This window comes from Cariama cristata, unplaced genomic scaffold (assembly GCF_000690535.1).
Source record: "Cariama cristata isolate BGI_N322 unplaced genomic scaffold, ASM69053v1 scaffold15911, whole genome shotgun sequence".
NCBI classification, from domain to species: Eukaryota; Metazoa; Chordata; class Aves; order Cariamiformes; family Cariamidae; genus Cariama; species Cariama cristata.
In genome coordinates this window covers 36,534-51,707 of record NW_009597669.1, presented here as the reverse complement: position 1 = coordinate 51,707, position 15,174 = coordinate 36,534, and the positions used below count along the sequence as shown (strand labels likewise).

General features: G+C 40.7%; 1 protein-coding gene across 1 annotated transcript; it reads left to right on the top strand.

The window, feature by feature from the left end:
* Window positions 1-548: 548 nt before the first annotated feature.
* Window positions 549-14,958, top strand: NPEPL1 (aminopeptidase-like 1; the record flags this gene model as incomplete). The annotated part of the gene is made up of 11 exons (XM_009709001.1): window positions 549-734; window positions 1,911-2,081; window positions 4,723-4,812; window positions 5,509-5,590; window positions 5,789-5,931; window positions 6,487-6,564; window positions 10,179-10,279; window positions 10,925-11,048; window positions 12,219-12,395; window positions 13,082-13,192; window positions 14,059-14,958. Coding segments are annotated over 11 exons (1,422 nt in total), but the record flags the coding sequence as incomplete, so codon positions are not given.
* Between the last annotated feature and the right edge of the window lie 216 nt (window positions 14,959-15,174).

The window sequence follows — 15,174 nt, the reverse complement described above, 5'->3', positions numbered from 1 at the left end:
GGGATGCGGACCTGTTTACTTGGGCGGTGGTGATGGCTTGTGGTAAAATGATGTGTGCTTTGCATCGCGGCTTTTGGGGCGCTAGATGTTTGGCAGGTTCTTCTGGTGAACTCCCGAGTCTCTTATGAAAATGTTTAGCCTTCTTTTTTGTTTGTTTGTTTGTTTTTAATTAAAATGCTGTGTGAATCAATAACTCGGGACTAGTAAATCAATCCGTCTGTTTATCGCTGGGAAAACTGTCTCGACTTAAAAAAGCTCTGAAGCAGCCTTTGCACTAAATGGTGTGGTTTTTAAATTTCAATTCATATGGCTTAAAAGAGATGCTTGTAATGGAAAGTACGTTTGTATTTTCTGGTTAATAAACAGGTTTGCCATATTTCCTGTTTCTTTTCACTCTAGAGGTTATTGCATTTGAAAGTGTGCACACAATTTCTTTGTTTCCAACACCTAAGATCCTGCAGCTAAAGAGTGCCTAAATATAGTGGGAATGAGATTGAAAGAAAAGTCTGATACAGTTCTTTGTCTTTAAATTCTTCTTTTCTCCCCAGATATGGCAATCCGCTTTAAGCACTCTGAATCCAAACCCCACCGACAGCTGCCCGCTCTACCTGAATTATGCCACTGTGGCCGCTTTGCCTTCCAGGGTCAGCCGGCACAATAGTCCATCTGCAGCTCAGTTCATCACCCGCCTGGTTAGAAATTGCCTTCCAGGAGGTGTCAACAGATGTATTGTTGTAAGTGGCTGTTTGAAAATGCTTCTGGTGAAATGTCTAGTCTGGTATTTTCTCGACTTTTCAGGATTTTAGCTGTATCCAAGGAGACCGGAGGTGGGCAAGTTTTACTGATATAATTATACTGACATTTCTAAGTGGTTTTGCACTGACGCGTAAACAAGACCAGACTATAATAGCTTATGCATGCTCAAGCAGTTGGAGGCAATTAAGGCTGGATGTGTATGGATTGTCTTCAACTAGGAATGTCCATGCAAAGGGAACCGGTAGTGACTTTTTTCGAACTGGGATTTATGACATTAGCACATGTTTTAGAAGATTGACGTAGCCTGCATGCAGGGTACTACATCTGTATTCCATAACCCATTTAAGGTGCCTTGTTTGTGTTATTCAATGAGTTTTAAAAGTCTTAATGCAAACTAAATGTTCCAGTGTGGGTCCTTTGCAGGGCAAGCTCTTGGACTGCTTTGGTCATCTTCTGTATGAGCCTGATGAATTTGTTATTTGTTTCTATGGCTTCTCCAGATTAATTCAGATTTCTAGATTGTTAGAAAAGACTCATACAGTCTGTGTCAGTAATAAAAACTTGTTACACTCTTCACTTGGAAAACTTATTGACGAGAGTAATAAGTCTACTTAATTTTTTTTCCCTTACAGTCGACTTTGAAAATATTTAGCTAAAATTGCTTTCCATTGGTGATTTCTGTAATGAACTTCAGAAAAATAGTCTACATGTTAAAAAGCTTTTGGGTTAATATTAGCCACATTCTCATACTATTTCTCTCTTTGTTTCATTTGTTTTGTAGACATACTGATGGTTCCCATGCTTTTTTTTGGTCTTGATCTGTAGGCTAACCTGTGTTAATTGCATCAGTATAATTAAAGCATTCCAGCTCCCTTATAAGGATGTACTAATTCCCACACAGTCAAGTCCAGCAATGTAATTCATTTCCATATGGGAAACGAACTGAACCAGTTCATTGTGGTGCTGTTTGTACTGCTACTCCATCCATGCAAAACTTAAGTGTGTCTTGATTCAGACATCAGTTATTTCCCACCCACCCCCTTTTTTTTTCCCCCTTCTTTACCGGTAATATTACAGCTAACAGATCCTTTTAAATGTAGTCTTCCACATCCCTAATGTTGTCTGACTTGTTTGTCTTCTGGCTGGTGTTTCAGATGGTCTGTGAGCGGTCTGAAGTCTTCGCTTCTGCTTGTGCATTGGCCAGGGCTTTCCCGTTGTTCACGCATCGGTCCAGTGCATCGAGACGCACAGAGAAGAAAACTGTAACAGTAGAGTTTTTCCTGGTTGGACAAAACAATGGACCAATAGAAGTGGCAACACTTAAAGTAAGAATTTGGGTTTTTCTGTCATCAGTTTTTTCCATTATTCCCTGAGTATTTTTTTTTTTTTCCTTCGGTTTGGTGCATGCACAAATACGTCTGTTAGGCTACATGTGGCATAGGTGTTGCATCTAAAGTAATAAATTATCCTAGGTCAAAGTTCCTTGATCAGTTCACAGCACCTGTGAGTAGAACTATTGAACATATTACTGCAGCAAAGGCTGAAGATGTTATTCGGAACTTAGATTTCAGGGTGGAAAACACCAAACAAATAGCACGAAGAAAATGTTTCCTTTCTCATGTTTATCATAGACACAGGTAATGTATTTTTAGCTTTTAATATTACATTGCCTTCAGTGTGTGGGCTTCTTGCTTCGTTTTACCCAGGCAAAATATGTATGTGGCTATGCAGGTGAATATCACAGTGAAGTCACTAAAATTTGCTTATTCTGGGATCACATATAGCCTCTGCTGTTTCTGTCTGATGTACCTCTTTGGCTGAGTTTTTCTAGCAGACCTATAGCCAGAAACAAGACCCCAAGAAATGATACAGCTTGGAGATGCGCTATATGTAACAGTTAAATATGTCTAAGTTGTCTTTCAATAGCAGATAGTCAAAGACTTGCATCTGAGTGTTACAGAGAGGAAACTCCACATCGGGTAACTTCTACTATGCTAGGTCATTCCTCTTCAAGATCCTAACTTAAAAGCTATTCCAAGGTTTGCACCTGAGGTGTTAGGCAACCTCCTGGTCAGTGCTCCAGGTTCTGTGCCTCAGTACGGATGGACGCTCACGTAGCTGGTCAGTCAGCGAGGTTATACAAATGCCTTAAAAATTTTGGCAATGGATTTGGCAGAAGTTACGGTGTTGCTGCATCTGAAATTCACAGAATTGCAGCTTTAAGGTATTTTTTTTTCTTTCAGTATCTTTTCCTCCATACTTTCTCCTTACTGTGTGAACTGGTTAGACTACAGCAAATGATGCCAGACCAATTTTCAGGAAAGTGACAAAGGCAGACGTGCTATGAGTACAACTGTTGATCACTCTCTTTTTCCATGCCCCAAATCAGAAAAAGCATAACTGGAGTCAAAAATAGTTCCTTCAGACAGGTAGATTCCAAATCAGTTGGGTTATTTATAACTTAAAAACAAAGCTGAAATGATTTCTACCTCCTGTTCTTCCCCTTGATGTCAGTGCCAAAACTATTACTGGCTTCCTCCAAGCTAAGTTTTCACCCCTTAAATTCAACCAGCAGCAGACAGCTAATGTAGAGCATGGAAGAGGCATGTGGTAGGATTTTTTTTTTTTTTTTTTGAGCTAAACCTCTCCCTTGGGATGTTGTTGTATTTTGCACCTACTGCATTGTCCAGGATGTTTTATGGTGAGGATTAGCAGGGACTGTCATAGTTTTACAAGGCACTTATTAAAGGCTGCCGTTATCCACATCCTCTTGAGTACCCTGGAAGCCAAACCCAGGCACAGCTTATTTCTCTAAGTCATATCGTTTCCCTTGGACTTGGCCTTTGGGTTAGAACACCTCCATTTACCTGCATGGCCCTAACGGTGAATCACTCCAAACCTACCCTGGCTCCTGAGGAGGTCCTTATCCCTTTAGGGGAGTTAAAGCAATCAAAAGTAATTGTAGGGAATCGGGCAGCATTCCAAAGCAAGCCAAGGTTTATGAGTCTGCTGGGATACAGAATGTAGTCCTGAGGCCAGTCTGGCCAAGCCAAACTTCAGATACGTCAGCACGAATGATTATCCAACACATCAGGTTCATTTGAAACCCATACTGACTCACTCATCTGCTGTGTGTGGTCTTCAGTGTAGTGTGGCTACTGGAAAGCTTAGGCAAAGTTTCCTTCCACCTAGTCTTTTTGTTTCAAGTTGTTGATTCATAGGAGTTAGAAGTTGAAGCTTACTGTCTGGTGCCCTCATTGTCCTTTTTGCCAGGAGGATCCTTCTTTAAGGAAAGAGCCTTGGCATGCTCGCTGTCAACCATTTTGATTCTGTCCACTCTTGCTTAGATAGGTTTTTACTCAGTCCAGGTGAGGGTCAGTCCATTTTGGCACAGGAATGAGGAAACAAATGCATGCATGTTTTGCACAAACATGCAATATTCCACATTCCCTATGGGCCTGTCATACAGAATGTCTTATGGTAGTAACCTTTATTGCACTCAGCCACTCTGCCTGCCATATGTACACTCTGTGGTTTCCTATGTTGTAGATTATGTAGTTTCTGCAGGTTTCCATCCCGAGCATCCTACAAGCTCATTGTGACTTCCTGAATTGCCTTCCTCTTATCTTTCTTTCCTCCACCTCACATTGCCACCTTTGTCTCCCTTTGATAGTGGAGAAGGCTGCTAATTTTGCAGTATCAGTTCACTGTGGGAAGGAATACAGTTGCTTAGAAATTAGAGCACAGGGAAAAATAACTTAAGCTTCACACATACAAAAAATAATGATGAGCTTGGTTGACACTATTTAATACTGTACAACTGCCTGTGATCAGTTGCAGTTAAGCATTAGTGTGCTCCAGAGGAACCACACATCTGGTGTAGGCCTCATAGAACTAAATGCAAAGCTGTGTAGAAAACCAGCCAAACCAAGGCCAGTTCTCAGGTGTCCTCACTTCTTTTCATAGTGCCTGGCAAGTGCTACAGAAGGAGTCAGGCTGGCTGCTCGAATTGTGGACACCCCATGCAATGAGATGAACACAGATAACTTCCTGGAGGTAGGTAGCGCACCTGATGAGTAAGAGTTACTAATTGCAAGTCTAGACTACAGTAATGAAGAGCTAGTGTTGCTATCTCTTAGCAAAACCTGCATGTCAGCAGTGGGAAGTACATCAAAGAACTTGTCCAAGGATGCTGAGGCTGTTTCTTTGGCCTTTAATGTTTCATAGAACTTTGCTAAGTTGGAAGGAGACAGAGAGTACAGCTTGGGGTAAGGCACTGGGAGTCAGAAGACATGTGTGCTTGATTCATTCATGCCACGGGCTTCTTTGCCAGTGCTGGTGTTGTCTTAAGCCTGATGACGATAAGAGTTTCTGAAATTATGGGACAGAAGTTGTCATGTTTCCAGATGAGTTTTATCATAAAGATCTGGAAAGCTGTTGAGAATGAATATATTCCTGTCCTATTGCATCATGATCCAATAGAGTGAACAGCTGGCTTTTACCTCTGAAGATTTCTTTCACTGGCGGAGCTTAAAGGTCAAATTTGTATTTCATGGCATAGTAAATCAAGAATGTCTCAGTGGCATTAGACCATTGGAAAACCAGCACCGCTCCTAAAATTGTGAATGTTTGTATGTGTATGCATGCAAAAATCACACAAAACCCTTAAATGGGCACACATATGTGTGGAAAGACACAGGTGTGTCCTTCTGATGACTGACTGACAATGTCCTTTTTCTCTTAACGATTAAGGAAATCAAAAAAGTTGGCAAGGATCTTGGGATTACTCCTACCATTATTCGAGATGAGGAGCTGAAAGAGAGAGGCTTTGGAGGTATATCTTGTTGAAAATTCAGCTTTTTTCCTGGCAGTTAATTGGAATGTTTTGCCATCTCCTTTGTAATGGTTTACTTGCACGTTTTTGAAACGGTTTTATTGCCCATAGTCTTCCAAGATGTTTCACAGAAAATGGCCACAGGTTGCTCCCCACAGTCTTTCTTCTTCATGAGTCGTTTAATTCTCTATTTTCCAGGTATTTACGGAGTTGGCAAGGCAGCTCTGCATCCTCCAGCCCTAGCAGTTCTCAGTCACACTCCAGATGGTGCTACACAGACCATTGCATGGGTGGGCAAAGGTATTGTGTATGACACTGGAGGACTCAGCATTAAGGGAAAGGTACATAAACACTTGTTCTTCTGCTGCCTTTGCTTACAGTGTTGTTTTCTGATGGAAATAATTCAGTTAATATATGTAGGAAACCAAAGTGTATTTATTTGAGTAAACAGTTGGCTCTACTGTCATTCATATGGACACAAACTATCAGGGGAGAAGATCAAATAGGATTCAAGGAACGCTTTACAGAGCGGTTAAATAGCTACCTGATATTTTGCCCTTTTAAGTATTGCCCACTGCTGGGAGAAAGCTAGAAACAAAGATGTTTAATTTCTGGTTTTGGAGATAGATCCAAAACCCATTTGAGTTGACCTCAGTATGAATCTTGTAAATGACTTTTTTCTCTTCTCTTTCTAACAAAGTAGCAGCAGATATTTAGTATTTTCCAGTTCTAAGGCAAGATCCACCAATAAGCGGATGCATGTGTTCAATGTTTCTGTTACAGCTGAGCACTGTCAAGATCAGAGTTACAGAAGCATCAGAAACACTAGTTTTAGCAGGCATTACTGTGAAATTCTCTTTTAAAGGAAAAAAATTTCTATGGTTCTGTTTAAACAGACTACTATGCCTGGAATGAAACGAGACTGTGGTGGAGCAGCTGCTATTTTGGGTGCCTTCAAAGCCACTGTAAAGCAAGTAAGTAGAATGTGTTCATTGATATGATGTGTCCCAGCATTGCCAAGGAGCAGTCTGGCTTTTGGATATATTCCCAGATATGGGGGCCAGTCTAATCCCGAAGTTCTGACCTGCCTCTGCTATTGGTGATGATCTTGAGCCACTCTGCTTTTTCTGCTATTTCAGGAAAATATTTCAAATCTTTACCAGGATCTTGAGAATTGTGAGAAATTCCTTGAGTGCTAATTTTTTTTCAAGAGTCTTTCTTGAATTTCGAGATTTGTTCTGCAGACTCAGTGATTTCTAGTTCCTTGAATCAGATTCATACTTGAGTTATCCAATGCTGATTTTGTTTAAACTGTGGGCTTTGGGGCAGCTGTCGTCCCCTTAGCAAAGAAGGGAATGAGTGACTGAGATACGAAGTCTGTCCGTATTCCAAATCCTGTTCCAGTTCTAATATTAACCTACTGGGGAAGCAGCAGCTCTAGTCTCATCAGGGCCTGCTTGTTGGTTTGCTGCTGTGGTCAGAAAGTAGTAGGGGAGCTGAGAAGAAGCTGGGTATTAAAATATGAAGATTTAAAAAAATGCGTATTGTGCTTTAACAATATGAACTAGGGAAAAGAAGTGGCCGCTGCCAATAAAACTCTGCCCTCTCCACAAATCCGGTGACTGAGTCTTGCTGACAGAGCAGCTATTGCCTCCAAGGAGTATCCAAAGTTCAAAGAACATTTACTGCTGCAGCTTAATGCATAGATCTGATGGAAGCTTTGTCCAGGGGATGATCGGTGCCAAATTCCCGTTTCTGAACAGTTTAGCTCTGTGCCTTGGCCCTAGCAGCATGTTAGATGTGGGAAGATTGTAAACTTCACAGTTATTTGCGGAGACTTAAAATTGAAAACAGATTTGTGAGCTGCATCTTAGGCTAACTTTCCATAACTAAATCCTTCAGAAAGTTAGATCACATGTCTGCAAGGGACAAGAGCTAGAACTTATACAGTGCTTTGAGAGAGTCTGGGAAAGCCATGGATGTGGTGTGTTCTGTTGGTGATTCAGCCCTTGTTTCCACAGTAGTTTTGTGTGTAATTATCTGCACCGAAAGAAGTTGCAGTCACAATCACCGTAGGTGTAAACGTGAGTGATCTGTCATTTCACATGGATTATTGTAACAATGAATAAACTGGCAGTGATATGTTTGGACGAACTGAGCCTGAAGAAGCTGTCATACCTTACAAGAAATCTGTGCCTTAATATGTAAAAAACAAATGAACAATCTCACTGCTTAATTTTACAATTTCATATAAGACCTGTTAATGAAATCCCTGTATTCGTATAGGGAGTGGAAAGAATTTGTCATTGTTACTGTTTCAAGACTCTTTTTTTTTTAATGTTCTTAAGAATAATATAAAGCTGGAAGAGGTTTAAATTAGCTATGCTTTGTCACAGAGACTGAAGTTGGAAATGTGTGTTGGATAGAAAGCTCAGTGGGAAGAAGGGCAGAGGTTATTATCCATCTTGAGAAAATATCTGCCTACATGCTGTTCAACAGTTTTACAGCGTGATTTAAGAAAGCTTTGGATAGCAAAATGAAGCGAGTGATTTTTCCCAGAAAGATAGATTTCATCCGTTGTGAGCTTTCCAACACAAGGGAAAAGAGAAAAATGTTCACTTAAATTTTTGAAATCCTTCTTGATCCTGCAGGTTAACATAGTGAATCCTGCTTTTGAAGAGCTACAGACAGAATGAGATTCAGAAAAAGGCAACTGATACTGGAAGCGGGTTTTCACTTTTTGACAGTAGATTAACCACGTCTTCCAAGGAGGAAAATTTGGTGCAGTCCAGTGAGAGACTGTGAATAGAGCGAGGGTTTTGCTGCACAGACTGTCCTGGAAGAGCAAAGGGTCATAGATGGAAGGTTATCTCCTCAACAATGCTGTTTGCCCAGTGGCTGGACTGAAAAATGCAAAGTTACTTTAGCTTCTAGATGCTGCCCATTATTTTGAAAGGTTTTGATTGATGCATTTGCCCTTTAGACTTCAGAACATGAGCTGATTCAGCAAGTCCAGATTTCTTGAGCTACGGACTCTTGTCAAGAGATTAACAGTAAAACTGACCCTGGTTTCCCTAGGAGTTTGATTTTTTTTTTTAAGGCTAGCTAACCCAATTGAGGAGGAGCTGTGTTTTTATTTGTTAAATGCTGCTGTCTCCCTTTCTGTTCCTAGGATCCCTCCACACAATACAGCCATTGTATAAATAACAAAATCATCATACATTTTGAAATATCATCCATAACCATATAAGCACTTGATTTTAAACCAAAGTAAACCAGAATAGGATATGCCAGAAGAGAAGAGGCTAAGGGGGGGCAGAGGCGAGGGGGAGGAAGAGTTTGAAAATGCTATGTGCCTCCCAGCAGGAACGATACATTAAAAACAGCAACAAATGCCCACCCTGCCCTCCCCCTCAAAAAAAAACTGCCCAAATTTGTCTTAGCCATGGATATTTCTGGTTTTACCTGGCAAGAGAGACAATAGTTCCTGGTAGCGTGTATCTGACCTGTGGTGCAGGTTGGATGCTGAAGGGCAGCAAGCTGTGGTGTTGGCAGCTGGCAGATCTGCTGAGACATGGAGCTCCACCATGTTCCCAGATTGCCATGATCAAAGTTACTTTCCAACAAAACTCAGAGATGGAGTCTGTTCACCTGGGTTGGGTTTTTAGGGAAAGTATACAGTTCACAAATGGCTGCATGTTAGCATTTATGATTTCAGTCATTTTCCACTATTACTGTAGGCCCTTTCCCAGTGTGTCAGAAATGATGGGAAGGAGCTCAGTTTCTCAAATGGCTCCAGTTGTATATTTGTTGTTATTGGAGGCTAAATAAAAGCAGTGGAAAATACAGGGTTTGGAAAATAATCCAAGCATCCTGACTGGCTGTGTAATGTCCTCTTGTAAACCTTTGTAATTGTCACATTGAAAGCATCCGTTGCTTGGATCTTTCTTTTGTGGCTACAAAAGGTGAAGGCTACTTACACAGTCCGGACGTGTTGTTTGTGATCTCTATTGTGAGTCTAATGTTAGAGTTGTATTAAAATTAGATGAGCAAAGCGTCGCATCTTCGGAGATGTATTCTGCTGATTTTCATCCAGGGGTACTGTAGTTCAGTGACTCTAGGGTTTGGTTTAGTGAGCCTGTTTTTAGTGGGCTTTGGAGTTGTGCTTGTGAAGATCTTACCGGAGCTGGCTGTAGAGAGCTGAACGTGCTCTTCTCAGGGAATCAGAGCATCTGCATGCTGCATATAAAAGATGTTTTAATTTGGATACCTTGCCACTGAGAGGAGATTGTATTCATTGCTGCTTAATTGACCAGGGCTTTCTAGAGCCCTTTCCCATTTGTCTGTCACATGCATATAGGCTTTTATTCACTCTCCAGTGAGAACTCTAAAACCAGTGTTAGATATTACCTCCTTGCCCACTTCCTATAGCTCTTGGCCTCAGCTTCAAAATATAAGACATTCCTCACAGATTTCCCATGTAATTGGTCACATTGCTGTCAAGAAGTCATAATCCCTGGTTGATTTCAGTCCCAATAAATTAGCTCGATGTGAATCAAAAGCCATTTCTCTCTTATGGTTGTTGCAGGGTTTTAAAGACAATCTTCATGCTGTTTTTTGTTTGGCTGAGAATGCAGTCGGACCACGTGCAACAAGACCTGATGACATTCATGTTCTTTACTCTGGAAAGTAAGATTTTATCTATCCTTTTCACAGAAACATTGAGAGGAAACACCATCTTTAATTCTGTTTATCTGAGTACAATGCAGCTTGTGAACCTGTCCCTCATCAGCTTCCCTAAATATTGATAATAGTACTTCAGAGAGCCATAGTAGTGAGTTTTAAGTGTGCTTTGAGTTTCCTGTTGGGTATGTAAATACACATCAAAATACATATTGTACATCATGAGCTGAAGTTTCCTTAAAGCACTAAGGTTTAGGTGTTAACCAATTTTCCATGTCCATTTATAGTCTGTATTGTCTCAGTTGCAGAGGCAGGCTACCATTGTATAAGAATCTCTTCTTGTTTTAAGCAGAGTATGATACCTCTTTGTATGGCAGTAATTTGTAAAATCCCAGCTCTACATGCTCGGCTTTATACAGGCCCAACAAGGAGACCCAGCCATGGGGACAGTACGATTATAACCCTTTCCCGTGTGTGCTCTGTCTGGATGCTTGCAGCTGGGGAGTAAGCAGCCATACAGACTTGCAGAGTCAAATAAGAAAGCACATCAGGTTTGAGTCTGCATTCTCATCCAGTATTCTTGTCCAGACAGATGAGACTTAACTTCCAGCCTGAAGCACTGTTGTATTAAATTCCCTCTCTTCTTCCTAGAACTGTGGAAATTAATAACACTGATGCAGAAGGTAGACTGATACTGGCTGATGGAGTAGCTTATGCATGCAAAGATCTTGGAGCTGATATCATTCTTGATATGGCCACTCTTACTGGAGCTCAGGTACTGACACAGAACTGCTACCAGACAGGGGGTGCATCCTTCTGCTGTCTGCATTATATACTTCTTTCCCTCTGTCTCGCTAGTCTTTGGGGACAAGTAGATACCATGAACTGTTGTGCTTGATGATGGCTTCCTAAACTTGTGCAGGAGAAAGTTGCCAACAGCAGCCCCAGTAAACTGTAATCCTCTGCGCACATGACATGTGCCATGAATGTGTTACGTTTATAACTGTATTACTCAAGCAGGGTTTTTTCTGTTCTTTATGCAACTTCTTTGCTTTTTGCATACTTAAAGAAAAAATGGTATTCTTCCAATGGCAGCAGCTGATATAAGCAATCCAGAACTCAATGTTTGCAGTTCGGTAGCTTTATAATTAGCAGAACTGATTTGATGATAGTGATGAGGAATTTTCTTGTCCATAAAATGGCTTACATTGTAAGTCATACACAGAATGATACAAGGGTACAAATTTAATGCTATTATTTTTTTGAAATCTATTCCTGTTTTATAGAAGGTTATATTGATAAGCAGTGGTTCTTGTGGTTTAACTTTCTAGAGAATGAATTGGTCTTCATATCAGGAGGAGAAATGGTGGCACATTTTAAAAGCATGAATGTTGCATGCATTGGTGTAAACATCAATCCTTGAAAGTTTCCCATCATTGTCCACCTGGAAAACTGGTGTAATGGTGGCTTCTGTGTTTTGTATATTTGGTAGGAAGCAACCTTTCCAGTGAATGAGGATGTTGCATTCAGACTGTTGGTGTGATTGACACACATTGCTGGGGTATCCTGTGTGTGTGTTAGATGTTTTATTTATAATTAATTGCTGATTTCATTTTGTTTCTAAGGATAAATAATTGTGAAGTGATATAGTTTGCTTGCTCAGTAACTATAAAGAAATATTTTTGTGGGGCAGTGGTTTGAATAGGCCAGACAAATGCAGACTATTTCACTGCAGAATAGATTTTCAGAAATTTTAAAAGATTCAACAGTAGCTACAATGTCTTTGTCTGCACTAACTTCTTGTGGAGTAGTTTTGAGACGTTTTTATCTTGGTGGTTTTGTTAAATGAAAAGTAGCTGTTAATGCTGAGATGGAGTAGTACAGAATTATCCTACCCAGCACAGTTAAGATTATTCGTTCCTGATTTTGTCTTGTATCTCACTAGGGAATTGCTACAGGAAAGTATCATGCTGCTGTCCTTACCAATAATGAAGAGTGGGAAAAGGCTTGTGTTAAAGCTGGCAGGAACTGTGGAGACTTGGTCCATCCTCTTGTGTATTGCCCTGAGCTCCACTTCAGTGAATTTACCTCTGCTGTAGCTGATATGAAGAACTCTGTGGCAGTAAGATTTACTTCTTTTTTTCCTTTTAAATTTCATTTATCGCATAAAAATGTGTGTTTTCTAGATAATGTGCTGGCCTGTTGATAGCTGTCTGAAAGCTCTTTGTATGTGGGCTGTAATCTTTTAGAAATGGGCAATATAATTACGGTCTTCAGGGTCTTTTACTTGGGGATTTTGCAGGCTGTATGTCACTACACTGATATTTAATGTCAATTTTAAATGGGGTAGCCTGCTGCTAAGATATCTTTGGGTTGCTTGCCTTTTAAACATGACCTTAAGATGAATGCCAAATTCCTGGATGGAGACCTTTTAAGAAGTAAGGTATTCCTCAGATCATGTATAACCAGCAGAGACAGTATCTGGGACTGAAGAAGCGAGGAAGTTGAGGACAGAGGCCTCGGGAATTGCTGTAGCAGCTTTTGCTGTGTTTGAGAGTTACAGTGTGCAGTTTGGTTCCAAAAACATTGCAGAAAGGAGCTTGAACAGAAGAGGAGTTGAGCAGGGTCAGACTGCTACCAGGGATTAAGTCAAAGGATTTACAGTATAGTTGGTTTGCAAGACTGTGTTTTAGGGCCATTCATTAAGCTTTGAACTAGACTTACACAACTGTCTCTTCTGTCTCCAAGAATAAAACATTGACATTTACTTTTCCTGCAAGACCAACTGTGTTTTTATTATTTCTACAGGACCGAGACAATACTCCAAGCTCCTGTGCTGGGCTCTTCATTGCTTCTCACATTGGCTTCGACTGGCCTGGAGTCTGGGTCCATATAGATATTGCTGCACCTGTTCATGCAGTGAGTATGTTCGTATGAATTCTGACGCTTTCCTGGGCAAGCAAGCTGGGTAAAGAAAACTGCTGGTGCCTGCAGATACTCTGAATTCTGTGCCATCAAATTTAAAGTGAGAGAATTAAGTGGAGAAGAGTTCTTTTGAAAAGCATTGACTCTTCATCTGTGTTGGGAATTTCCTTGTTTTGGTAGCTTTGTCTGTTCGTATTTGAATATTTTGGTTTTAATTATTCTAACGGTCGCTTTAATTAGCAACATCTTTATTGTTGTAAACTTTGACAACTTGCCTGCTTTCTGTTCATGGCAATAATCCTAGCCTTCCATTTTTACCCATACTGTGTTAAGATGATTGACCAGAGCTCATCATCCTGCCTGCTGACCTGCAGCAGAGAACACATTTGTTTCCTCTTGGGTGTTTCCCCTCCTCCCTTTGATGGAACTTGCGTATATTCTTTTTTCCTAAAACCAAGCCAATTTACTCCCCACTGTCTCCTTTTCGTGGGTTGGGGTTTTTTTGGTTTTTTTTTTTTTTTCCAAACCTGAGTTACTCAGCTCATACTCCCAAGTCCATGCTCACGCTGGATGGAACATTCCCTGCCCTGAACAATGCTAGCATAAATGCACCCTCAAGTCAGTGCGAGCTCTGTGCTTATGTGAATCAACCAATGTGTTGGCTTGACCTAACTGGGACAGATTCCGATAGAGGTAAGGATACAGAAGCACAAGCTGACCAGGCCTGCCAGAGACCCCAAGTATTCGCTGTGGCCATGTTCCATCACTGCATTTGAGTGAGTAGGTAAAGTAAAACTAGATTCAAATTATACAATCTGAAGTGTGAAATGTTGTGTGGTTTGTTGTTTTTTTTTTCCTAGGGTGAACGAGCTACTGGCTATGGTGTGGCTTTGTTGCTGTCCCTATTTGGAGGGGCATCTGAAGACCCTTTGCTAAACATGGTGTCCCCTCTTGGGTGCAATGGAGACTCTCCCGCTGAAGATATGGAGAGGGATTCCAAAAGGCGGCGCCTGGTTTAATGCGCCCCAGCCCGAAGTGACGGGGTGCATGGGTTACCTCACTTTGCACTGATTCATTCTCAAACAATGAAAATGTCACACATCAGAAATTGCCATTTTTTTTTAACTATCATGATACGATTTATTACTTATTTCTGATAAAAACAGCCTGATTTCCTGTTTTTTTTTAAATTATTGGTGCACACAGTTGCTGAACAGTATCAGTGGTGCAGAGTCCAGGCTCAAGTAACTGTATCAGGAAGAGGGCACATCCTCCTCTGAGCTCCTCACAAAACCTAACTGAGTGCATTAATGCATGAGAAGCTCTCTCTAGTCTGAAGAAGCAACTGCAGCTATTGCTTACAAAGCCTTCTGAATTAATTATTATACGTGAGGTTTTATCAGACATTTCTGCAGGCCCCACTACATCTCAGAACACAGGACAAGGGAAAAAACCTCTGTAGACTTGGCTTATTCAATGACAGTTTAGCTTAGCAGCAAAGGAGATGTAATGAGAAAAGGCCTATAGTTTTAATAAGGTGCTGTTTCCGCATGTTTAATATTTTTCTGACCAGTAAAATCAGCGAGAGTGGTCCAGAACATATCTCTATGTAAATCTTTCACATACAAATTACAGAATGTATTCATGTTAAATGAGGAAAAAAATAGATGGACTGTGATTGAGTAAAATCGGTTTACAAAGCAGAGTGGCTTCTTGCCACTTAATAAATTTATTATTATTAAAGCAGCTTACATATCCCATGTGGTGTTTCATGGTGTTATGTACATTTCTGAGAACACCTGAGTGCTCCAGAAGTTTGTGTGTGACATCATTACTCTGTTCAGATTCCTTTTCCCAGCACTCACACATATGAAAACAGACCTAATAGAGTAACAGCTTATACTGAATGGTTCGGGGCAGTTCTGAAGAACTTAAACTGATGCACTTCATTTGTTTGATTCAGCAGTAATCAGGGA